At 38.9% G+C, this 27963-nt stretch overlaps 1 protein-coding gene and 1 non-coding gene across 3 annotated transcripts in view; both read right to left on the bottom strand.

Annotated features, from left to right (window-relative positions):
• Nucleotides 1-310: 310 nt before the first annotated feature.
• The window catches only part of LOC126377897 (uncharacterized), a 119880-nt gene continuing 92227 nt past the window's right edge, over nt 311-27963 (bottom strand). For both annotated transcript variants that reach the window (XM_050025949.1, XM_050025950.1), the window contains 5 exons: nt 21918-22014; nt 8395-8501; nt 7492-7599; nt 2821-2922; nt 311-1250 (listed from right to left, as the gene is read on the bottom strand). In XM_050025949.1, the coding sequence (XP_049881906.1) occupies nt 1115-1250; nt 2821-2922; nt 7492-7599; nt 8395-8501; nt 21918-22014 (550 nt within the window). In that variant the 3' untranslated portion in view covers nt 311-1114. The remainder of the gene's footprint in view (nt 1251-2820; nt 2923-7491; nt 7600-8394; nt 8502-21917; nt 22015-27963) is intronic.
• Nucleotides 11863-11935, bottom strand: Trnar-acg (transfer RNA arginine (anticodon ACG)). The gene has a single exon. It is a non-coding gene; the product is annotated as a tRNA-Arg (tRNA).

Genomic DNA, 27963 nt, shown 5'->3' with positions numbered 1-27963 from the left:
TCATAGTAACTACTTATAATACTGTATTTTGCTAAGATAATAATATATGTTAAACATTTTCAAGTTAAACTAATACTGATTAATTATTTGATAAAGGAGATCAAAATACAGAGGTACCTATACTTATTATTTTTAAGTACAGCATTTGTCCATGGCAGTTAGCGTGACAAAGTAAAAAAATACCTCATAACTAATTAAACTAACAAAACTCATGTAAGTACAGATTGTAAAATTAAATTTGAATGTACAGTAAGTAATGTAACAACAAATACTTTATCAATAATCATAAAATGTACACAAAAAGTATTCTAAAACTATTTTATTGTCGAATAAATTACTTTAAAGTGAAGAAATATTTCGCTTCAATTCATAGGATGTCGGGCTCAGACAACACCTTGTGATAGAAACTCTTACAGAAAGAATACATTAACAACGCTTATTGAAAAAGTAAATTCACAAAGTGGATGAATCGAAGCGAAAAATTTCCAAGCAGGAATCAATTAGTCCAAGTAAACTCCACTTAAACACAAACATATTGAAACGCTTAAATTCTACCTAACATCGATTGTAAAAGGTTTATTGTCTTTATTTTCTTCCTATTAATTAAACAATTTAACGTCAAATTCTTTAAATTTATTGTCAATTGACGGGGACTGATAATTGATCAAATTGTATAGGAAATTTATTGTCTTTTGGAAGTACGATATAATTTGATATCATAAAAGTCCTAGGCCTACAGCTCGAGGACATTAATATTAAACCCGAGGGCAAAAATCTTAAACCTATCGAAAAATACAATGCGAATACCTATTCAAATTGGGTATATTAAAATTCAGAGATCGCATATCTACATAAAAAATCCTCGGCTCTTTTTTATAAATATAAAAATATTGCAAGAAGGTATAAGGGAAGGAAGCTCGCATTGGATAAGAGAGTATTCGCAAGCGAAAGCGTTACAAAAAGATATGCTTCTGATATGGCCATTCAAGTTGATATTCGGAGTTAAAGCCCGTAAGATTTTTGTACAAAGGAGAAGTCCTCTTTGAGAATGTTCGAGAACGTTCTAGAAGGTTGTGGAACGTTCGCCCTCTTGGTCCGGAGGGGGCGAGGGTATTCAGTAGACATATGGAGCGTAGTCGGGGGCCGCGTACTCGAAGTAAGGGTGGTAGAAGGTGCGGCGGACCGGTGGCAGCAACACGTCGGAGTACCGGTTGAACTGAGACACCTGACGGCTGCCGGTCGGAGGTTTCCTGTGACAAATACATCAATTTCATTCATGACGTCATTAATGACGTTACTGATCAAAAAATTATCTTGGGCAGAATGAGGACACGGTGTTCGATTCGCATTAACATTTATTTTTGACGTTACTTATTGTAGATTTGCCGCAAATGACATTAACTATTTGGTCGGGCCTTCACTGCGGCTTCGAAAGCAGTCAGAATTTTTCGATCTTTGTATGTATATTTATTTCATTTTTACAATGATATTTTTCAAATAAATATGTGTGTTGCCCTTATTTGTACCATTTAAGTCGTCAAAAACAAAGTTGAAATACATTCATAAGTACTTAGTAGTTTTAAATAAGGTTATTAAAAGGGCACTACCTGTCCAACCTGTATTTTTTTTGACGTGTATTATTGTAGATTTGCCACAGATGCCATTAACTACTTGGCCGGTCCAACCTGTATCGAAAGTCTCTGCAGTCTATTAATGGCCAATATTTCAGAAAAACATGCAAAATATAGCAGAGGCTTTTAAAAAAATCATCCACCAGAGCAGAGGTGCTCAAAGATTTTGAAGTATAATTCTAGATTATTACACTCTTCATTTCTTTTAACAGAAAAAATATAGGTCACGAAAAAAAATATGATCAAACATTTGCTAATCTTTTTATTTTTATACTCATAGACATTAAGGTGAAAACTTTATTTTATAAATTAAAATTAATTCCCTCCCACGTTTCTTAGAACGTGGGTAATCGTGGGTTCGCAACACTAATAGAGCGTTAAACGCGAACGCAGTCTTTTCCAGTTAAATCATAATTTCTAGGAAATCTAGAAAGTTCGCTTCCCAGTATTTTTTTATAATATTAATACAATTATCTTCTTATTCAGAATGTTCCTTACGGGAATGTTTGCATCTCGATTTATACTTTCAAGAATCACGATGCATGAAATAAGCAGTTATTTTATGGAAAAACATCGACTGGGTACTTATTTGTAATTAATTTTAAAAGTAGGTAGCTGTTCTTCTGCGTTTTTGAATCAACTTAAAAAAGAAGGTGTGTAATGTTGTTGGAATTGCATAATGGTGCTAATTCCTGCAGACGCCATGTAATTTTATTTTAAGCTATACCTGTCATTTTCTTATCCGTTGAAAAACAGCCCCTGACATGACTCATGTAACGACTACGTACTTAGATCAGGGGGGTTAAAATGGCCACATCCAAGCAATTCATCTAAGAAAGCAATATTGCAATTTGACATTTGCGCATATAAAATTAAGTGCGCAATGCAAACAAATGTCAAATAGCAATATTGCTTTCTTAGATGAATTGATTCAATGTGGCCATTTTAACCCCCCAGTAAGTAGTAACCGGGAACAACGGCTTAACGTGCCTTCCGAAGCATAGATCATCTTACTTTTGGACAATCACGTGATCAGCCTGTAATGTCCTAACCAACAAGGGATCACGAAGTGATTTTTGTGATTTGTCCCCACTGGGATTCGAACTCGGGTCCTCCGGATCGTGAGCACAACGCTTAACCACTGGACCACGGAGGCCGTTAAATAAGGCGGTAAATGTGTATGACTCACTTGGTGTGCCTGGCGGTGGGTTCCTCGAGCGGGTACTCCTGCAGCGGCTGCAGCCCGCGGGGCTCCGCCTCGCCGTAGCTGGTGTAAGCGTAGTCATCCACACTGTAACAAACATGACACAATGAGCGACGTGATAAAAGATTTTTCTTATATACTTAGGTGGTTAATGATCGCATTAAGTTAGTCGGAAAACATTCGCAATAATGTTATTATATCGGAATATTCAATAAACAAAGTGTACCCATCTATTTTCGCTTCGTGCCAACAAGCCGCTTTATAACTCGAAAGTTTAAATGCGGACTTTCGAGTTAATTCGCTTGGGGTTCGGAGTAGGAGACTGCCCCGAGAGTGGGATCTTAGGTTTTATCATTTATCGTCCTCATTTTTCATTATTTCATTAATCATAATCAAGAAAAAAATACATAAAACATGTCTGTATGGGCATAGTTTCCTTTGCCTTGCCCTTCGGGGAAAACCAAAACAAAAAAGAAGGTTTATGGTTACGAACTTTTGAGCAGACTCCGCAAAATAAAATCAACGAATTACTTATACGTTAAAAAAGGCTAACAACATTCTCACGGTCGGCATCAAAAGTGTTTTTGCAGTAAATTACCTACGCATTTTCAGGTCTGGTGGGCGTAACCGTATACGGTTCGTGTGACAAATTACGTAATTTTACACTTCAGCACTTTGTGGCGACAGAAACGTTAACGCAATACTTTGTTTTTTTTATTCTTCAACGTTTTTCAAGTGTTAATAATAAAGTATACATTGATGATAATAATGTTAATGTTTAATGTTAGAATAAAGAACTGCCACGATTAAATATCTTCTTTTCAAAAAATCGAACACTTTCGAATTTTAGTTCAACAAATAAAATTTTGAATTTGGAATTTACATTCAGATGTTTGTTTTAATTTTATTATTCTGAATCTCATACTTATTTAGTTATTGTAATTACTTACCTAATATTTTTATGAATGCATGCGATATACATATATATCGCATTGTATTGGGTGTTTCAATTTTTTTGATGTAAAATAATTATTGTAACTTGCAAGAATGAGTTACTTACCAAGTTTGTAATGTACTAGTGAAAAAAAAACTTTTTCATTGAAAGTATGTGTTTATTTAATCCACTTAAAAAAACTTGTTTGACATGAAATTATTCCGAAGGAGATATTATTAGGTAAACCAAGCTCGCTCCATGCTCATATGGGTGCGGTGCACAGATAAATAAATAACTTACTGCGCAAGTCTGGTACTTACCGGGAATCGAACTTTTGCATCCTACCTAGATAGATTTTTTTTGATGTCACTTTTTATAGATTTGCCGCATTTACTACTTGGCCAGTCAAATGGGGAGCGTTGTGAGCTCCCACCCGCTGCGGGACAGAGAGTCCCGCGGGAGAGAGACTTAGTCATGAGCAATATCATGTATCTACTTTAGAACCCTTTCGCACTATCATATTTGACATTTAATGAGACTTACGGTAAAATTTTTCAAAAAAGTTAATGTGACATGGTATCAAAATGTATACACATTAGAACTCGTGACCGTGCCTAGTACTATTTGTGTATTATATTTCGTCGTTTCTTTCTTCAGATATAATAATTTACCAGGTAGTTTCATTATCTTGCATGGCAACATTCGCTCTTCGAATAAAGCGAGTCATATAATAATGATTACTTCACTTAGAAGTTCGTTTGATCATCTATTCTATGCGTATGGTACAGAGCGCGTCTTCCTAGCTCGGAATGTTCCCTTTTTTCTTTTTTTTTGACTTGGCTTATTGTAGATTTGCCATAGTTGGCTAACTACTTGGCTGGATATTTCGGAATTCCCCTGATATCGCTTCTTTATGTCTTCTTAATGTTCCTTTACTCGAAAGCAGTCTGAGATCTGCCATCGCTTACCACAAGTGACATTGTGTTGAACAGGAGAGTATCGTAAAAAAAACAGTCTAATTCGAATCAAAAGCTTATTATTCGATAATTTGAATTTCCCCAACAACAAAAAGGTAGAAAGACCTCGAAGGACGGACATTGACCAAAGTGGAGATGTCCTTAGAAAAGGTTCAATAAGATCTAGTCTGAACCGGCGTGCGTGTATGAAACGATTGATAAATGTGGAGAAAGCAAGAGAAGTATGTCAGGATCGAAGCAAATGGAATTCTATAGTCTCTGCTTACCCCAGTGGGAAATAGACGTGAGGTTATATATGTATGTAACAAAAAGGCACATAAAAATATATCTCCAAAATAGCTGTAACCACTCACCCTGGTTTATTTTTTACACGGTTCTAACGAAAAGAGGAGGAGGTATTTTAAAGACCTTTTTTTTAAAAGGGGGATTACATTTCTCCCAATAACAGTGTTTAATTATTTTAAGCGACGATTATTTTAAGAACAGAAAGCTGTGGAGCAAATACTTTCTTAAAAGAGCGAGGATTGTGAAAAAGATAGAATTGTTACGGAATAGGAAGGGAATAATAAACGTCAGCTTGGTACAATTTAACAAAGAAGTCTTTCTCAGAATACTTGGAGGAGGTAGTTCAAGAAAAGAGAAAATTCACCTAGTCCACAGAAAAAAAACATTTAATTTTGAACTATTGTACTATGGAAGCCGTGACAAAGATCGGGATTTTCTAAGAATTATCATCGTAAAATGAAGGGTAGTGTTGAATTTCTTTAGAAAAACGAAGAAAGTTAAAGTAAATTAAAAGATTTTAATACTTTTAAACAATCTAAAAGTAAATTAAAAATTCCAACAAGACACTCCATACAATCGACTCGACTTGCCCTATTACATTTGCATGTGTGTGAGTGACCGCAAGTTTTTTTTCTTATTGTAGATTGACATTAACTACTTGGCCGGAGAAATTGGGAGCGCTGAGGGCTCTCACCCGGTACAAAATTTAAGACAATAGGCCTGAGGGCCCACCGTTGGGCGCGAACCTCGGCTCAGGGCATCGTCTGAGAGGAAGAATATTTGAAAGAATTAATCGATCCTAGTGGGTCGATAGCTATAAGCGCTGAATGAGGGAAATCGTCGCCCACGCCGGCGGGGTCGGTATGCGAGCTGATTGGCCGCCTCTATGGCTAGAGTAATCGGGTATTCGGGGTCGTATAGTATCCGCATGGTGAAGTTAGTAAAATTATATAACAAATGGCACGTCGAATACTCAGTCCTATAAGCAAGCTATACGCCCATGTTTCCGGATTAAGGTGGGAAAACCGTCAAGACGTCTTTAAGATTCCCTGAGCTTTCAGTTATCTCCAGGATTTCTTCAGTAGGAAGGTATTTTACTTTCGCGCGCCTTGTTTCCTTGGCAGCCTATTTCTCGTATTTACTTAATTCTGATTGTTGTTTTCTCATCTATTTTTGTACGTAATTTGAAGACTTGCGGGGTCGTGCACGTGTTTGTATTTTGTACCTGGTACCTTGGTACCTAAAGTAGTACTATTTGGTACCTAAACTAAAAAAAATAGTACCTTTCTCTTTCAAAAGATATACGCGATAAAATGTTGTCCCGCCATCTTGATTGGTGCCGCCATTTTGACGTTAGCGTCAATAAAAATTTATCACTTTTTAATTATTTTTTTGCAACTTGGCTAGGTTTTTCTGTGGCTTGCAAGACGACAGTATAGGTTGGTAACAAAATAATGAATGATAATTTATAGAAAGCTCAGCGCTTTCAGTTATTTCAAGGATTTCTTCAGTAGGAAGGTATTAAGCCTATTTCTCGTATTTATTTTCTGATTGTTGTTTTCTCATCTATTTTTGTACGTAATTTGAAGACTTGCGGGGTCGCGCACGCACGTGTTTGTACTTTGTGGGTAATTTTGTTCGTTATTTACTTATTACGCGACAGTTTTTGTGTGTTATTTCCTTGTCCTGATTAACCTTATACATACAAAAGATCACGCCTACCTATTTCCTGTGGGGATAGGCAATTCCACTTCTTCTTCTTATCGTGTGGGTTGTGTGGTGGTCGTGATGGTTTTCTTTTTATTTTGGTGCAATAAAGTATATTTGTATTTTGTATTTGTGGAATAACAATCTTAAGACCTAGAAGGACATACATTGACCAAATTGGAGATGTCCTAACAAAAGGTCAGTACGATCTACTCTGAACCGGCGTATGAAACGATTGATGCATGTGGAGGAAGCAAGAGAAGTGTGTCAGGATCGAAGCAAATGGAATTAGTCTCCGCTGACTCCGGTTCTATGTTCCATATTATTATTATGATTATCATTAGTAAGTATGTAATATATGAGCCTTTGTAGCCTGAGAATAATGTTATGTATCTCTGTTCACCTCACGGGGCATTGCAGACTCAACAAGCACCTACAGAATGGAGCTGACCGAGTCCCCTTTATACAGATTATGTTTAAAGGAGGATGAGACGCCATTACACCTGCTGTGCAGCTGTGCAGCTCTCATACACAGTAGAAACCGAGTTGGGTGCCACATAATGGATCCCCAGGAGGTCATGGAGCTTCCTCCCAAAAGACGCTCAATCTAATCGAACGGATTGGTCTCGATGAGGAGTTTTAAATGTATGTAGGGATTTGGTCACAATAGGTCTGGCTAGGTCGCAGTGGCCATTCGGGCTACATCGAGCTCTCTCTAATGCAAATAATAAAATAATAACAATCTCTGCTCACCCCCGTCCGGACGCGATCTCCTTCAGCTCCTGCTTCTGTTCTGTCTCGTACTTCCTCTGCAGCTCACGCACGTGTTCTTGTCTGATCAGCTTCTTCAGGGCTTCGAACCTGTCAACAAACATACAATGATTAGCCTGCCAAGAAGATCCACCCAAAAAAAGTAATTAATTATTAAAAAGGCTACATGGAAGCAATTCATCTGAAAAAGCGTTGCACACTTTGTTTTATATGCGCTAATGTCAAATTGGAATATTGCTTTTTTAGATGAATTGCGTCTATGGCCTTTTTAGCCCTGCCCTAATTAGCCCACTGTAAGTTAAATTTTATTGAAGGTATGTTTGATTTTTCTTCGGGAGTGGTGTTGTATATCGTAATAGATAAGTAATAATACGTTAGTACGTTAAGCCGTTGGTCCCGGTCACTACTTACTGATGTAAGTAAGTAGTCATTACATGAGCCATGTCAGGGGCCTTTGGCGGCTCAATAGTAACCCTAACACCAGGGTTGATGAGGTTGGTACTCCACCTCACAACCCACACGATAGAAGAAGTAATAATGTTAATTAAGCGTAAGTATATCGAGGAGCTCGGTGGCGCAGCGGTAAACGCGCTCGGTCCGCGATTGTTGAAGTTAAGCAACTTTCGCAAAGGCCGGTCATAGGATGGGTGACCACAAAAAAAAAGTTTTCATCTCGAGCTCGTCCGTGCTTCGGAAGGCACGTTAAGCCGTTGGTCCCGGCTGCATTAGCAGTCGTTAATAACCATCAATCCGCACTGGGCCCGCGTGATGGTTTAAGGCCCATCTCCCTATCCATCCATAGGGAAGGCCCGTGCCCCAGCAGTGGGGACGTTAATGGGCTGATGATGATGAAGTGTATGTATAATATACAGACTAGTATATTACCTGTCCCTCTGCGGGGGGACCATGAAAGAAGCAGGGCGCGTGCGCGAGGGTCCCGGGTACCGCAGGATCTTACCGGAGGTGTGGGGTATGTTCAGCATACCGAACATCTGGAACAATAAACATTATGAACACAATAAAAACAATACAATAAACATTTACGTCGAAATGGGGGGATCGGTGACTTAATGTTGAAATTCCATATTGTTAGATTATGATACCTAACCTAAAAAAAATAGTAACATTTTCTTTCAAAAGATATACGCGATAAAATGTGGTCCCGCCATTTTGATTGGTGCCGCCATTTTGACGTTGGCGTCAATAAACACTTATCACTTTTTAATTTTTTTTTTGCAGCTTAGCTAGGTTTTTCTGTTGCTTGCAAGAGGACAGTATAGGTTGGTAACAAAATAATTAGAGATAGAGGTAGGGAAAGACCAAGAAGAGCTTGGAACAAATTAAAGAGAAAGCGAACTTCGTGTCTAATAAGGAAGTCAAAGAATATGCCTCCAGACAAGAATGGAGAATGCTGCACCGACAAGAGCGTGGCTCTTGAATTAATGATGATGATGATTCGTCAAAATCAAATTGGTAGTTTCTTAGGTCAAAGATAAATTATGAAATTCTGATTACTAAATAAAGACAGATCTAAAGGTGACAAAAAGCGTTTTATTTTGTCTATTTAACTTAGTTATGAATTTTTATAAAGAAAAATGTAATAATAAGTGCGATGTTTCGTCACGTTTTTCTATGACGTCACAGGTTGCTTTCTCATACAAATTCCATGGTAATTTCGTGTTTTGACGTTTAGTAAAAAGTAACTGATTTGACTAGTTGGAAACTAGCATATATTACAAGGATATCAAAAATAAAATATGTCAATCTTTGCGCTAAAAACAACCCGGCCAGGGGCAACCCTTGCTCTCTGCTGACTCTTAGCCGACGTCCGATAATCTGATTTCTGTTCTCTTTTTTTATAATATATATAGCTGCAAACCCACTGACTGACTGACTGACTGACTCACTGACAGGGTTGTTCTCCCAGAAGGAGCGTCGGGGGGTAAAAATGATGTATGGGGGGTGTGATCTGGATCTCCCAGTGAGTATGGGAAAACTTCCAGATCATGGAATTGTTTTATAAAAGTATTAAATAATTATAAATGCAGAAAAAACTACATGAGGAACGTCGCCATTGAAAGTCCATTACAGCTTCTATGTGGCATTTTTAGATGTTAATTAATTCATACTGCCACTACATGCCTGTGTCAAAAACGAAAAAAAAGATAAACTTACGTTTATAAACGTGATCGTAAAATAAGCAACGAATTTGGTAAACAAATAAATGTTTGATCCGAGTGCTGGAACACGTGACGAGATATTTCCTGTGCTGAGGATTTTCTTGCAGCCATTTTTCCTTGGCTATAGGTACAGGTTGAGAACATTGATTTACCACTGCCGTGGATACAGCGCTTGATACAAAAATGCGGCGAAAAATTGGCGCTTGTTTAGCTATACATTCGTACACAGCGGTGTATATAAATTCAATAAAATCGTGTCAAATTAAAAAAGTACACATCGTCTTCTAGCCTCCGTGGTCTAGTGGTTAGAGCGTTAGGCTCACGATCTGGAGGTCCGGGTTCGATTCCTGATGGGGGCGTTGTCGAAATCACTTTATGAGACTGTCCTTTGTTTGGTTAGGACTTTTCAGGCTTGAATCACCTGATTGTCTAAAAAAGTAAGATGATTCCGTGCTTTGGAGGGCACGTTAAGCCGTTTGTCCCGGCTATTAGCCGTAAAAACGCCTCCACCAACCCGCAGTGGAGCAGCGTGGTGGAGTATGCTCCATACCCCCTCCGGTTGATTGAGGGGTGGCCTGTGCCCAGCAGTGGGACGTATATAGGATGTTTATTTTTACACATCGTCTTATTACGTAATTTGTTGTTTTAGTGTTTGGGTAAAGTTAAGCTGAATAGGCTAGTTTTCAACTAGTCAAATTAGCTACTTTTTACTAAACGTCAAAACACGAAATTACTATGGAATTTTTATCAAAAAGCAACCTGTGACGTCATAAAAAAACGTGACATAATGTCGCACTTATTATTACATTTCTCATTATTAAAATTGAAAAAAGAAAACGTTTTTAGTTACCTTTAGATCTGTTTTTATTTAGTAACAAGAATTTCATTAATATATCTTTGACCTAGGAAACTACCCTATTAATGTATTAAGTGTTAAATTAAAATTGGTATCATAAATACACAAATAAATAAATATAATAAATAAAAAACAAAAACATAAATATAAAATAAAATAAAAAAAATATAAAAAAATAAAAAATAATAATAATATATTATATAACTCATGTTATGACTATGTACAAGGTGTAGTATTCATGTTATCAACGGAATAAAGAATTTTTTTCTGCTTTGAGTTTTATAAAACACCTGTCGGATAGTACGCAAATTCCTATCCTCCGACCTGAACGCACAGATACATAATTATTATACCCTCCTTCCAGTGGCACTTGGTCTGTGACCCGTGTCTCTGGTAAATACCCTCTGAAAGAGGAGATAAACTATAGTTTAAAAAGATATTATATAATATATATAACATATATTTATGAATTGCGTGATAATATTGTTGTTTCCTTTTACAGAAGCTGCAGTAGTTTTAGGCGGATGAGACATTCAACAAATTCAACAAGTTTATAGACAGCGATACGGCTCACCACCTTTCACGTCTACGAATATCGAACAGAAAACACGGTGAGGTATGGGCACTTAGTTCATCTTGCGATGGATGTACCTCTGACTACCCCAATTGGGATATAGTCGTGAGCTCATGTTATGACTATGTACAAGGTGTAGTATTCATGTTATCAACGGAATAAAGATTATTTTTCTGCTTTGAGTTTTATAAATTACAGAACTTCCGAAGTACCTATTCGTAAATAAATATTTATATGTATACAAGAAGTTCAATAAAACATTCATATTGAATAAGCAATTTATCAAATGCGTAGGCGCGCCTAAAGGTCAGATAGGACTAAACGCGCATTTTAAGTTACTATCTCTTAAAAACATTTATAGTAACTAGGTAGGTTCCTTCTTAGCTCTAAAAATAGTTTTTTTTTAATCAGCTTATCAGAATAATATCAGAAAATAGTATCAAAACTTCTCCAAGCTTAAAATAGGTATACTTAGATAGGTATTATGTTTTTAATACCAAAAAACTTATTCATAAAAATATTATTCTTTTATTAATAATTCACTTGGCAATTTGTATGTCTTTTTTCTGGTTTGGCAATTTGTTATTCCCAACACAAGTAATATCCTGATTAGGTACTTACTGGGGAGACCTGTCCAATAATTGTAACTCATTTACAGAAATAAATTCATTTTTATTTTATTATTTTATACTTAACTTAAAAATAATAATGTATAAAATGTAAAATGACAAAAAGAGAAATCGCGACCCTGCCAGGATTCGAACCTGGAATCTTCTGATCCGTAGTCAGACGCGTTATCCGTTGCGCCACAGGGCCAGTTGACTCTCAGGGCGAAAATGTTGTATTACTGCGTAATGCCGTCGAGGCCGCGACGTGACGTCACGTTTAGCAATGCGTAAAACGTATCTCTCTATAGACAGATTTATTTTTCGCTTATTTTATTTGGTTTTCTTGTTCTTATTTATTAGATTTCTTCACGGCATGTTTCTTAGAGGGTGGACAGAGAAGATGTAACTAGTGCTATCTCGTTCATTCGTTTCTTTATGTCTTTTTTCATCATTCTGACGATGTTATTTAGGTGTTATTTCTATTAAATGTACTACGACGACAGGACGACATTGTGCGGCACGCAGGATATGGCTGGATGTCGATAGCCCAGGATCGTCGGAAATGGAAAAACATGGAAGAGGCCTACGTCCAAAATTGGATATAAATTTAGGCTGATATAGATAGATAGACTGTGTTTACTACATTTATTAGACAATAATCTGTTGATCGGCGTTGTTTACTACATTTTAAACAAGTATGATATTACAGACAATGACAACTTACGCCAATTTAAAAACATCGATATTTACTGGTCATGCGCATTTACCGCCATTATAATACGCGCTCGCGCGTATATGACCGCGGGTTACCGCGTCGCTCAGTTACTCCGCGACAGTCGGGAAGGAGTGACATATTTGCTGTAACTATGTTTCGCTACCAATATGGAGTCATTTTTTTAATTAAGTATTTATTATTACTTATACGAGTGAGTCAGGGGATTGTCCATTTGGAGTTGGTCTAATCCTTATTTCTGCCACTAGCGAGGTCTAGCCCACCGGGTGGTTACCCGTTGGGGGAGGCCCGGTGAGCGCACGTCAGCTTGTGGCGATGGTCGAGTCCGGTGTTGGAGCCGTCCGGCTGCTCCGTCATATATTATTGCTCGGTCTGAAGAAGGTTTGGGGCGACGACTGTTAACTACCACTTGGAAACTTCACTCACCCTCAAAGGTGACCACAATACTAACTATTCAGCGAAGAGTAGTAGATGTGGACAGCCTCGTCCAGTCGTTGGCAGTTCAATGGAGATGGTCAATACCGCCACTGAACTGGATTAGTAGTGAGGTCAAGCCTCTCACTATAATGGGCACCGGGTCTATCTTGCTTCGGATGGCGTCCAGGATATCGTAGAGTAGCTGGATAGTTTGCTCCAGCATCTCCAGCTTATTCATTGTAGGAAGTAATGTCTCCGCTTGGCCTTCTTCTCCTATGGAGGGACGGCGACTGCTGTTGTTGTTGCGGTTGGTGTTGGTCGTGGTGGTTCGGAATCCACAGCGGCAGACAGGGCAGATTTTGCCTTCTTGCGTGAGTGCTTCGACCTGTGCGGTTTATGCCCATCTGGACGGTTGCCGCTGCCATGTGCGAATTCTGGGCTGTCAGTTCGCTGGGATGCTTCGCGACGGTAGCTGCTGCTGTGAGTTTCGAGGCTCTTGCACTCGTTGATGGCGTAGTGCCCTCCATTCATGTTGCCAGCTCGCGCACCTTTACCGGGCAGGATGAGCTGTTAGCCGGGTGAAGTCCGCTGCAGTTACAACAGATAGCCGGTTCCTCACGGGGAGGCATGCAGTCTTTCGCCGCATGGCTCTTACCGCATCGCACGCAGGCTATGGGACGATGACAGTTGTGGCTGCTGTGCCGGAATTATTGGCAGTGGTGACACTGTGGCGCTTGGGTCTTCTTTATGCTTTGACTTTTATACCGGGCATGCATAGGAGTTCGGAGGTTTCGTAGATCTTTTGGAACCCCAGTGTTTGCCGGATCTCCACGAAGAACATGCAACCAGGCTTGCCTGTGCGGGCCTGGATGGGGCGGATATACTCCTGTTCGTAGCCTCGGTTCTTCAGCTCCTCCTCGAGTTTTGCGATGTCAGTATCCACCGGTAATTCGCGGGTCGCCAGTTTCAGCGAATGTTCCATCAGGGGAGTGTACGTGAACCAAAAGAGTCCAGTGTCTTTCTCCAGGTTGGTGACGTAACGCTGGTAAAGCCTGAACTCCTCATCGGTTTTCGCCAGGAAGCGTATTCTTTTGCCGTATGGACGCGCGTTGGGAACATGGCCTAACTTATCCCACACCTGTCAGAAGTGTTGCGTCCAATTGGGCAGATGATCCACCACTGTGGACGGAACCTTCTTGCGTGGGCGGATCAGTGGTTGCAAACTCACCGGAGCGAGAGCGGGCGCAGGCGTGGGCGTCATGCGCAGGGATGGACATGGAGGCGCATGTGGGGGTGAGCCAGGGGTAGTGTAAACCGCCGCGTATGAGCGCGGTGGTGTTGTCTCCATGTCCAAAGAGGGCATGAACCGGAGATCGGTATAGGTTTTGGTGCGTTGACTACCGTTCTGGCGGTGTTGTTATCCTCTTATTCCCGGCATGTTCTGCTCTAGAGAGTTGGGGTAGAGGCAGTGGAAAGGGGGATGGCCGAAGATCTCCGCCAGCGAAGTATGCGTCGTATTTGGTGTGCGGCGAGTTGCGGCTCGAGACAGCGGCTAGCAACATAGGGATGCGCGAGCAAACAAATGTGCGCGTTGGTTCCTTTGTCACGCTTGCCATTGGGGGAGCCTGCTTCGATCTTAACGGCCTAGGCGTGGCAGGACTATACCGGTACGAAGCCTAGCGGGCCGTCCGACAGAGCCCTAGCTACCACTCCCTTCCCGGTGAGACTCGCTGGTTTAGGAGCGGTAACGGTGGTATCGTTTGTCGCCGCGCAAGAGGGTACTTTAAAATACACCTCCTACTTCACGCCTCAGGTCGCAGAGTGGGTAGCCGCAGAAAAAGGTTGGCTTCCGAATACCTTCAAAGCTTTAAGTACAGCAGCTAATCTGCCTAACTGGGCACCCTCAGGCCTGTTGTCTTATATTTTGTACCGGGTACGAGCCCTCAGTGCCCCCCATTTGTCTAGCCAAGTAAATAATGCCATTTGCGGCAAATCTACAGAAGTATTTTCTTTAATAGATACCTAAGTAGGAGTAGTGTATAATGTTTTTGATACAATTTACCTGTTAAATAGTATAGCACGCTACAGGTAGTATTTCCCGTGCTTTAAGCGGTCGGAGTACACTATAGTTGCTTAGGTGTATGCAAGATGTTAATTTTTAATTTCATAATTTAGCTATTTATTAGTGGGTTTATGTTCTTTAACATTTTAAAATGACTTCATATAAATGTAATTCCATACTTACATCATTTTAATTTTATTATCATTTCACAACTTCTGTTAGTTAAGACAATTAAGTGCACCAGCTAACACAGACTTATGACATTTACATCAAAATTGCTATTACATCAAAATTATAGGAATAGTTATTATAAGTGAATTACAGCAATTTTGCGTATAAATAAAGTACTTGATTTTGAGTGGCCCATACATTTACCTGCTTCATTTACAGCAACTTTGTGTAACAGAAAAAAAAGTGTGATTGCTGTAACCCACACAAACATAGGCTTAAATTAACTTCTAGTAAGTTTTAGGTATTTGAAATGATAGATAATCAAAAAATACATTTTGGTTCTAAAAATCACATTTATAGGCGTAATAGTTTAGGAGATATGATTTTTTTTTCAAATTTTTCAAAAGTTTTTGAGCTCTGGTGAACATTTTGCATTTTGTGGGTTACAGCAGGATTGCTTTTTACCGTCGATATATTCCATGCCTTTACCTTATAGGTAGTATGATATCTATATATATAGTGGCATCGATAATTTTTTCGACATTTATTCATTATCATTTGTTAACATTATAATTATCATTAAAACGTTGTTTTTGCTTACTAAATCTATAGTGGTACTGATTCCAGCACACACCATTTAATTTTATTTTAAGTTATACCTGTCATTTTCTTATCCACCGAAAAGGAAAGGGACGGGTAATTTTTTTTGTTTTGGTTTTCCCCGAAGGGTAAGGCAAAGGGAACTATGCCCATACAGCCATGTCTTACGTATTTTTTTTCTTGATGATTGATGAAATGATGAAAGATGATGATGATGAAACCTAAGCCCCCACCCTCGGAGTAGACTCCTACTCCGAACCCCAAACGAATTAACTCAAAAGTCCGCATAAACTTTCGAGTTATGAAGCGGCTTCCTGCCACGAAGCGAAAATAGGCAGATACACTTTGTTTATTGAATACTCCTAATAACACTCGCGAATGTCTTCCGACTAACTTAATGCGATCATTAACCACAAAACACCACTTCGTATTAATTATTTAGATTATTCAATGAAGAAAGCAACTGTCCCGTTCCCGTTTCCCGCCAAAAAGCCAAGGGATGGGTAATCGACAGGCATAAAATTTATGGAACGCACGTCAATTATAGGCAAAAATTAAAAAAAATATACAGGGTGTTAGTGACATCGTAATGAATACTCAGGGGGATGATTCAGCCCATGATTCTGAGTTGATATCAGGTCGAATTTTTCGTCGCAAAATTCATGATTTTTTTTTTAGTTTTTTTAAATTATTTTCAATTCTATACTTTTGCGATGGAAAATTCCACTTGATATTAACTCAGAATAATCAGCTGAATCATCCCCTTCAGTATTTGTTACGATGTCACTTACACCCCACACAAGTACATACAGTAGCCATACAAGTAGGTATGGGTATTAGTGACAACGTAACGAATACTGAGGGGATGGTTCAGACCATGATTCTGAGTTGTATCAAGTGGAATTTTCAGTCTGAATATTCATGAAAATTTTTGTGTCTTTTTTAATTATTTTTCGTTCCATACTTTTGCGACGGAAAATTCCACTTGATATCATCTCAGAATCATGGCCTCAATCACCCCTCAAAGTTTTCGTTACGATGTCACTAACACCCTGTATATACTGACAGCACACTGCAAACGGGTTGCATATCAGCGAGATGTCTATTTTATTCGATCGGGTTATTGATTTGAAATTAACAGTTGTCAATCATCCGTCCCTTTCCCTTTAGGAGGATAAGAAAATGACGGATATAACTTAAAATTAAGAGGTGTTAGAAATCGGGGCCAATGATAATTTTCAGTCTGTTTTATATATTTTCAAAACGTTTGAAATTCACAAATCGAACGAGCCGAAGCGAAATTAAAAAAGTAATTAAGTTACAAATCTCGAGTAAAAATCCTCAAAACAAATAACACAGAAGATTTTCATCAAAAAGAAATCCATCACAATATTCGTTTACTTCAAAGGCAGTTCGTAAATTGCTTTGACACAAATGTAATAATAAAATGAAAAAAAAGAAAGAAAATGGTACGTTTTTGAACGAGCCAAGACGTCTTTGAAGTCTTTTGTATCGTTCTGTTTCGCCTTTGTTAAGTTTTCGAATGAACTTTACTGAATGGGTAGCTTTTATTTTATAATTAGAATAGATAACTTATGGCATTATGATTGTTGCCTTGGCTTTTTGGCGGGAAACGGGAACGGGACAGTTGCTTTCTTCATTGAATAATCTAAATAATTAATACGAAGTGGTGTTTTGTAGTTAATGATCGCATTAAGTTAGTCGGAAGACATTCGCGAGTGTTATTATATTGGAGTATTCAATAAACAAAGTGTATCTGCCTATTTTCGCTTCGTGCCAGGAAGCCGCTTCATAACTCAAAAGTTTATGCGGACTTTTGAGTTAATTCGTTTGGGGTTCGGAGTAGGAGTCTACTCCGAGGGTGGGGGCTTAGGTTTCATCATCATCACCTTTCATCATTTCATTAATCATCATGGCTGTATGGGCATAGTTCCCTTTGCCTTACCCTTCGGGGAAAACAAAAACAAAAAAAAATGGTGCCCGGTTAATGGTAATAAATAGGCTCGCCCTCTATCACGTTGGACATAAACAATATAAACATAGCTGGCAATGATTGGGTGTATACAGAGTGTTAGTGACATCGTAACGAAAACTTTGAGGGAAGATTCAGACCATGATTCTGAGTTATATCAAGTGGAATTTTCCGTAGCAAAAGTAATTTTCATGAACTTTCCGACATGAAATTCCACTTGATATCAGAATCATGGTCTGAATCATCCCTCTCAGTATTTGTTACGGTGTCACTAACACCCACCTACTTGTATGGCTACCTGTATGTCCTTGTATGGGGTGTAAGTGACATCGTAATGAATACTGAGAGGGATGATTCATCTCATTATTCTGAGTTAATATCAAGTGGAATTTTCCGTCGCAAAAGTATAGAATTGAAAACTGAAAATTCCACTTTATATCAACTCAGAATCATGATCTGAATCATTTCCCTCAGTATTCGTTACGATGTCACTAACACCCTGTATATACTACTCCTCTGCCTATCCCTTCGGGGACACAGGCGTGATGCTTTGTTTATTAAATTACGGGGACGGAAAGTCTATATGTGGTATTATTTAATGCTTGTTTTCTGGCTATACGGAAATACGGTAGCGATCAATCTTCCCGCGTACTAAATTAGTATTTGATCCCGTCACTAGCTAGCGGCGCTCCCAATATGGTGCTATTGCTTTTAATACACATACCTACCGTTAGATAGTAAAGAATCGATCGTTCTTTAATCGACTGATACATCACTATGCTAATCAAATGAACGTCAATTTTAATTCTTACCGCGCATTGAAGCGATTGTAAAATGTTATTTTTATTTATAATTAGCGACCCGCCCCGGCTTCGCTCGGGTGCAATGCTGAGAAAAAAAGTGAAATTATTTACGACATCACATGAAAAACCTCAAAAATAACAGTATTTCTCCACTATCTAATGGATGTTATTATACATATAAACCTTCCTCTTGAATCACTCTATCTATTAAGTACAAAAAAAACCCATCAAAATTCGTTGCATAGTTTTAAAGATTTAAGCGTACATAAGGATATAGGGACAGAAAAAGCGACTTTGTTTTATACTATGTCATCATTATCATCAATTTAAGAGCCACGCTCTTGTCGGTGCAGCATTTTCCATGCTACTTTTTTAGGGAAAAATAGGGCAATGATTTCTAAATAAATACAGATCTAAAACTAGCGAAAAACATTTTCTTTCTTCTATTTAACTTATTTATGATTTTTTTACCTGTTAAGTTTTCAAGTTACGTAATGCTGGTCAGCATTATCCCGTTTTTCATAGCATCGTTTGATGCATCATACATGGCCTATCGTTTTAGAGAAAACACGACTGTTGCGAACTCTTCGCAGGTTTTATAATATTTTTATATGTTTTTTATATTTCTTCTTTTTTGACGTTTTTGGGTGAATATAATATGTAAAAACACATATAGGATTATTTGCAAAATAAAGCGATCGGCACATTGTTAATACCAGGAATAAAAATAAAGTTGCTTTACAAGTCAGTCGATTACATAAGATTAATAAATCTTTTAAGGGGCAATGTATACGTTTTTACAATAAGATTCCCATTGACATTCAGAATTTGCCTTTCAACTGTTTTAAGACAGTAGTTAAACAAAAACTTTACAAAAAAGGTTATTATAAAGTTAGTGATTATTTAGAAGATATGAATGCATGGGATTAACTGTCTGAGAACTGATATTAGGCAGCTAAATTACTCAATTGTATACCAATATTTTATGTTTATTTTTATTTTTTTAAAGAACGTCTAGGGCCCTGTGCCGAGGTTTTTCTTGTAGCTTCTTTTCCCCGGCTATACAGGTTGTGAGAAGCTGCAGTAGTTTTAGGCGGATGAGACGTTCGCTATGTAAAAATTGACGATTCAAAGTGTAACTATGTTACCTACTGAATAAAGATTATTTTTGAATTTGAATTTGAATTATCAAAATGTCAAGTTTGGTGGCGAACTTTCATATTATTTTTTTCGTGAAATATTGGGTTCCGCAATGAAAAAGGATAGTTCTAGCTACTAAGGTAACTTGTTCCTCGTAGCTCGTATGTTTTGTTTCGTTCTTACGTCTTGTGCTTTTTTGGTGACTTTGGTGAAAATACATTGTTTTAAGTTTACGCGGTTATTATCATAATTAAAACACACAATAACGGGCGGGGACGGGGTAATAGACAGATATGTCTGCCAGTAGAAAATTATGGATCAACCTACTCCACTCCAATCGCATCAGTCATCCCGTGATCATGGCACTTGCAACGGTGTCGAAATATCGGGAGTCTCATATCCCCATTTAAACGCGGTAAGAACCCGTTATAATGTGTTTTCATTTTGGTGAAAATGCATTAAAATCTCTATCAAAGCTAAGTATTTGTTATTCCTTCATTTCATTTAGTAGTACAGTCCACTTCATATTCATCAGCTACCATCGTAGCTCACAACGACCTCCGTCGATTCTTACGACACGCCCAGTCCAGAATAATCTGCAGAATCGTAAGTTTGCGAAACGAAGTTCGAAACTTCATTTATTATTCTACAAAAATTTTAATTGGGTACTATGAACGCAAGCAAAACAAGAAAAAAAAAAACAATTGTACGCCCTTGATAGCGCAACATCGCGTCCTAAACGTGAGATTGTTTCCACGGGAAAAACAAGACCAGCCAAGTGGGAGTCGGAGTGGGGCACCGAGGGTTCCGTACCACATCATCAATTGTGTTACCTAATTATTTGTAGTAATAAGGTTAGTTCTATACACGAAAATTAACTTCTTCTCCTGGGTGTAATAAAAAGGGTCATCATTAATACCGATAAAGAAAGATAAAAGATGCATATGTCTGTTATCCTTGAAATTAGAAGGTTAAACGAAGGAAAATCTTAACAGCAGCGCCATGTTTATTTTTTTTCAGTTCGGGATTTGCGCGAGTACGACTCTCACTTGGACGGTTTACTTTAGACTTAAAGAAATAGAAATAAAAATACTCTTTATTTGCTTTTGAAAAGGGTACATTAATAGATGGATGGATTTGTCTTTGTACTTTGAAATATGTTGACCTGTTTGTTTGTTTGTTTTACTTTTAATCTATTTGTCTAATTACGGAATAAAATGAAACTCTAAAAGTCAGACAGATCGTCGCTAACTTACGTATCTGAAATTTTTGGCGAATGATTTGCACCTTTTGTTACTGTTAATAAGTCACAAATTATTTTAACAAAAGATTGCAGATACGTCAGCCACGAGATGGAATAAGCTTAGTTAGCAAGGAACCCTAAAAACGACTAACTTCATAACCAGCAAACTTTCAAATGTTTTCTTATGTACTTGCTGGATTTTTTCGTATTGCCAAAGTTATTTCTACGGCTTGCTATTCGATTTACCTAATCATTTATGACGAAATCAGTTAGTTTTGAAGACGGCCGGCGAAAGTTTAAAATTAGCTTTATTCTGTTTGTTAATTAAGTCCACGTGATACGCGTGATTCTTGTTTCACATTATTATTAGAAAGTTCAAAGCTTCGGAAAAAAAACAAGTTTGAAAAAAAAAGAACCTTCTAAATCAATCCAAAAATACGCCAATTTAGCCTTGTTTCGACTCGCACTTGAACGGCTTTTTGTACATATATACTTAGGTTCATCCATCCCAAATCATATGAATTCGAAAATAAATTCGACAATCATTGGTTTAGGCCTGTGCTGGATTCGTACATGCGACCTCAATGTGAGAGGCGAGCGTTTTACCAACTGGGCTACCACGGCTCTCTTCGCACTATCACATGTATACTTAGGTGTCATCATCATCATCAATTTAAGAGCCACGCTCTTGTCGGTGCAGCATTTCCATGCTTCTTTTTTAGGGAAAAATAGGGCAATGGTTTCCCTCTTGCCTTCCGCCCCGTGTACTATTACAAAGCCATACTAGAACTCCTGTCCTCCGCCTCTGAATAGTACTGACAGTTACTGCTACCTTCTGTCAGGTTCCAGGTTACAGTCCCTGTGACTGCTTCCGTCCTGCATTGCCGTACCTATGGCTCCCATCTTCGCCTCTGCAACCGTTGAGGTCTTCACCCGTATCCCTGGGCAAGGGATACGGATAAGGGATAGGGGTGTTTACCTAATACACCTAATTTTATTGGGTTCTTTAATCAGATTAGGTTCCTTACCTCATCATAGTCGGGAGTGCGCACGACGTTGGGAGGAGCTTTGGTGACCACCCGGCCATACGCCTCCCGCGGCACCGATGGGTACTGGTATCTGAACCTAGAACAAACACATTCATGTTTTTTTGTTTTTATAGGTAATAACAATAATATGTACAGTAACTTTCCGCCCCGCACCAATTCGTATCGAGCGCATACCTCACCTCCTCTGAGTCTTGTTTTAAATAGCTGTAAGCCATTAAGGAGTAACAGAGCGCGCGCAGATTGTATGTCTCGCTCGCAACTGCGTCTTCTTCTTGGGTTGTGAGATGGATTATCAACCTCAACAACCCTGGTGTCAGGGTTATTATTGAGCCGCCATCATCTTGCTTTTGGACAATCAGGTGATCAGACTGTCATGTCCTAACCAAACTAGTCCCCACCGGGATTCGAACTTGGGACCTCCGGTTCGTGAGCCCAACGCTCAACCACTGGACCACAGAGGACCCGATGTTGATATCCGTTGAAAGACGGAAGTCTTGAACGTGGGTAAATGAATCACGCGGCGAGAATGGTCCAAGGACAAAGGCAGTCACAGAATGGTGGCCACGAGATGAGAAAAGGTCAGTGGGCCGACCAGCCCGGTGGCCGGATGACATCCTTGCGACGGCGGGAAAGCTGTGGATGAGGCTAGCGCAGGGCCGGGAAGAGTGGTGTAAAACGGAGGCCTATACCCAACAGTGGGATGATGCGGGCGATGATGATCGCAACGCAATTCCTGATTCCTCACCAGTTAAATACCAAAACCTCATCAAATTAAACTAGGTAAACTTTCCTCAATTACTCACTCAGTCCCTGAAAGGTCAGCAAATGTAACGGGTCACAGTACACAGCTTTGAAGTGCTAGGGTTGTCACCGCCTTAGTACAAAACAAAGACTAAATAATATATAATACAGGTTATTACTGACATCGTAACGATTACTGAGGGGATGATTTAGGCCATCTTCTATCGTGTGGGTTGTGAGGTTACCAACCTCATCAACCCTGGTGTCGAGGTTACTATTCAGCCGCCAAAGGCCCCTGACATGGCTCATGTAACGACTACTTACTTACATCAGTAAGAAATAACCGGGACCAACAGCTAGCTAGCTTTAGGCCATGATTCTGAGAACTTATGTTTTTTTCGCATGGACCGGAGGACCTGATGGTGTAATGGTTAACACGCTCTTCCCGTATTGACAAGCGGGTTCAAGTCCCGTCCGAGTCAGATTTTTTCGACTTAATTCCTCTTTGCGAGTTTCCCTAAGCACGGTGGGCGCTATAAAAACAAAAAAACATTAGCGACATTTTATGATTTTAGTCATAAATAAAGTTGCATAAGGTCAAAAAGGGACGGCTGACTTTGATAGCCCTTGACGAGGGCAATAGGGTAAGTACCCATGTAATACATATGTATTGTGCCTTCCGGTTGATGAGGGTAGACTAGCGATAGCAAATTAAGACGATAAGAGGTTATTGTTTTATTATCCTTTATTGTGATTGGAGATGAAAGGTGGTGTGACGGATTGACAATGTCACATCGCATAAACGAATTCTGCAACCAGAGACCTCTGGAATGCCATCGTAAATTCTTCCTTTTAGCGGCATCCTTTTCTGACGCATAGCATCGTCCTTGTTTTTTTTACTAGAAGGTTCCACCCGAGTTATTTTTTCTTTGTCTGGCGTCATGTGACTTGCATATTGGCCAATAATTTAGAGGATAAAAACATAGGAAACGTTTATGGAGAAAGGAATTTGGATAGGTAAGAAATTTTGGAATAAAGAATCATAAGGTAAAGAATAAGGAATATCAATGTACTTACTTACACATATCAATAGGTATAAAATAAATATATATTTAACTACAATTTAAAATTATTTACATGAATAAATGTGGCTAGCAACTTATATATTTGAAGATCATTAGAAGCAAATTCAAATTCAAAAATATATTTATTCAATAGGTAACATAGTTACACTTTGAATCGTCAATTTTACATCCGCCTAAAACTACTGCAGCTTCTCACAACCTGTATAGCCGACCGAAGTACGTACGTATACGGCAAGTACGACCGAAATAGATGTAGGAAGAGGAACTTTTTTTGATAAAAGATTCTGGAAAAGAAGGGAGTTGTCATGCAAAGGGCAAGCCAAAAATGGAGACAAGAAGCGACTATTCTGGTGTCTGAGACCATAGAGGATATAAAGAGCGGGAAGAGCAAGAAGAAATTAAAAAGTGAAAGTAAAAAGAAAGTGGAAGTGAAATACAGTGTTTAAGCAGTGTAAAGTGCAGTATCAAGTGCAGTGTTAAGCGCAGTGTTAGTGCAGAGCTAGTGTCGTGTTACGTGCTCTGTTCGAGTGTCGTGAAGTAAAGTGACGGTGACGGAGTTATACCGTGAAGCCCTGTCTGGGAGCTTTACCACATGGGAGAAACGAATTTATTCACTATACACATGTATAGTGAACATGTATAGTCACTATACACATGTATAGTGAATAGATTCGTTTCTCCTTGGACTAAGTCAGTTTCCTTCCAATCCCGAAACCCACTTCCGTAAGAGTATCTTGAACCTCACTCTGGATACTCCTATCTCGTTCTTACTGTGTGCAGTCTACCAACCATTGCCCAATGGCTTAAATTAGTTTAAAAACGTTTTTTAGATTCCTCTCCGCACCACCCAAATCCCCTGGTAGTTGCGGCTTCCGAATACATCCCGCTTAGGGACGGTACTGAAAAGTATCGGCGTCCCAAGGACGTAATATACGATCGAATACAGGTAATATCACATACTTACCTCTAAAAATGCATTTCTCAGGAATGTGGGTTTCCTCACGATGTTTTCCTTCACCGCTTCCATTTAAGATCCAAACATGAATTCGACAACAAATTCGATAATCACTGGTTTAGGCCTGTGCTAGATTCGAACCTGCGACCTCAAGTAAGTAGTAAGAGGCAAGAGTTCTACCAACTGCGCTAACACGGCTCGGAAAATATACAATATTTATTTGTCAGCCCTACGTTCTCGCGCTGGGGTCCGTTCTAAAACGTTAAATAGGATCCACGAGGTGGGCGTTGCTCCTCTATTTGAGTTGCAACAACCGTTCGGAAACCTACCCTCATACAACTTTATTAAGCTATAAGTAATATATTTTGCTATAAAATATGTACCTACTATGAATACTTCTATTAATTGATGTTATATATAAATGCAAAAGGTTAAGTAAATGCTAGGAGTCTCATGCGTGGGGGGTAATTTTGGAGACGTGAGGACTTATGCTCACTAAGGTGGGGTTTTGCAAAATTCAACCTCTAAGGGGGTAAAAAAGGGTGGAAGTTTGTATGGAACTTCTATTCTTGTAATAGTACGGTTTAATGCGAACGATAACACATATAGAAACTTCAGTTATACAACAGAAAAGATTGATTAATCTATGGCAACACCGACTAAAATATGTACGTATAACGAGCCGACAAACTGATTAGTCGGCCCCAGAAAGCCAGTCTGCTTCAGCTTCTACTTTGCAGGAAAATATTCTTTCTGAAATTGAAAGTGTACACGAAGTTATACATAACTATAAAGAATGACAAAATCACAAGGTTACCAAAATTTATTGACTGGTGTTCGTCACTCATGGCAAGAAACATTTATTGACTGGTGTTCGTCACTCATGGCAAGAAACATTTATTGACTGGTGTTCGTCCCCTCCAGATTTTCCTTTAGACTAAGATTAAGCCGCTAAGGGGCGAGGGGGGAGAGCGCGCGGACTGTTGTCTCGCTCACACTTACGCGTTAGGCGGCACACGGTAAGAATAAGATTTTTGTATGGATTTTTTGATTTTCAATCAAATACAATAAAATACAATACAAAGGAGGAGCTCGGTGGCGCAACGGTAAACGCGCTCGGTGCGATTGTTGAAGTTAAGCAACTTTCGCAACGCCGGTCATAGGATGGGTGACCACAAAAAAAAGAAAAGTTTTCATCTCGAGCTCCTCCATCAGCAACCATTAGCAATCGTTAATTACCAAGTATCCGCACTGGGCCCGCGTGACGGTTTAAGGCCCGATCTCCCTATACATCCATAGGGAAGGCCCGTGCCCCAGCAGTGGGGACGTTAATGGGCTGATGATGATGATGATGAACAATACAAAAACGCTTTATTGCATATATAAACACAGCACCAAAAACAATTACAAACGTCACAAGAGAAGTACAATCGGCGGCCTTATTGTTAAATAGCAATTTCTTCCAGGCAAACTTAGGGTGAATGAACTTCTACGTATCAAATACTTTATTAATTTAATAAGATCTATTGATGAGTTGAATCAAGTTTCTTATCTTGATCAACGCCTTGCAAAACGAAAACATTTATCCTATATTGTTTTGTGAATTTGATTACTTACATCCATCACATTTGTTTAAACAAACTAACACTGGACTTGATAAGATTATATTTTTCAGTGTTTTACACGGACACTACACATTGACGTTATCGTACACACGCATCTGTGCGTGACGTTTAATGCCCCTACGATTGAAGACTAAAGTAAGACCGCGACGGGGGGTGAGGTAAACCTGGCTCAGCCGCTGGTGGGGAGCAAAGAGTTGCCGTTCTCATACGTAGTATTATTCCTTATTCTATGCATTTAGGTAAAATTAGTAAATTACGTGCAACCTTATGTTTTTTATTGGTAAAGTGGTAAAATATCATCTTGCGATGGATGTACATCATGAGCAATATAATGTACCCACTTTAGGACTCTGTCGCACTAACATATTTGACATTTAGGGAGACTTACAGTTCAGTTTGTTAAAAAAGTTAATGTGACATGGTACCAAAGTGTATACATATTAATGCTCGTGACCGTACCTCTGACGACAACAATTGAAAGCTTATGTTATAACTAGATTTCGCGTGGATCGCTCGCTGCTAAAGCAGCTGCCGTGTCCTGTATTTGTTCGAAACTTTGTATGGCGGCCATTTTGTTTTTTTTTTTCGCCGGCGATAGAATTTGACCAAGAAAGTCTTTTCTCGTGAAAACAAAAAAGTTCCAGGTTTGATAATTTTGCCAGGCCGTAGGGTGTCTCTCTGTTGCGGAGCAGATTTTGAAGATCGAGCAGTAATTTCATTCCAAAATTTTGCACGGAAGTACTTAAGTAAGTACTTTAAGTAGAAGATATTATAAATAAGGAATCTTTTCATTGTAACCAAAGGCCGAGAATTCGTTGAAATTCGAACAATTCGATCGTTAATTCAAATGATTATAACCGTATTATAATTAATGGAATCCCAATTGATTCATAAAGGCGATGGCGTAATACCAATTGAATTGACGAATCATTATAGCCCATCCACGGGTATAATTCTATTAGAGGCTAAATCGATGAAGCGGCGCGAATACTAATTCAATTTAATTGAACTACGTAACGGGCGCTGTAGGTAATAAATGTTGTTTTTTTGAAATAAGAACGTTCTTTGAGGTCAGGGTCAAAGGAACAACTTCCCTGTTTGAATATGAGTGAACTAGAGGATACATATGTCGTGGCCAGACCTTAGAATTGATCATTTCATGATGTGTTCGACCATTTCTTTAAATGGTCAATTTGAAAGAGATTTTTTTTGACGTGACTTATTGTAGATTTACCGCAGATGGCATTAACTACTTGGTCGGACAAATGGGGAGCGCTGAAGGCTCTCACCCGGTACAACGTTTAAGACAACAGGCCTGAGGGTGCCCAGTTGGGCGCGAACCTCGGCTCAGGGCGTCGTCTGAGAGGAAAAATATTTGAAAGAATTAATCAACCCTAGTGGGCCGATAGCGATAAGCACCGATTGAGGGAAATCGTCGACCACACCGGCGGGGTCACACACACACACTCACACGATAAAATAAAGAAAAAGATTGTTGTAGTTGACGACAAGGTTTATGTTTTTTTGTGGGCTCTTTGCGTTTGGTTTCCTCATTAAAAGTTAAACTAACGGTTGAAACGTTTGTTGCTAACAACCACCAAAGAATTCTCGTACCATAT

The sequence above is a fragment of the Pectinophora gossypiella genome, chromosome 24, assembly GCF_024362695.1.
Source record: "Pectinophora gossypiella chromosome 24, ilPecGoss1.1, whole genome shotgun sequence".
In the NCBI taxonomy this organism is placed as follows: Eukaryota; Metazoa; Arthropoda; class Insecta; order Lepidoptera; family Gelechiidae; genus Pectinophora; species Pectinophora gossypiella.
Note: the sequence above shows the minus strand (reverse complement) of the source record. Positions and strands in the feature narration are given on the sequence as shown.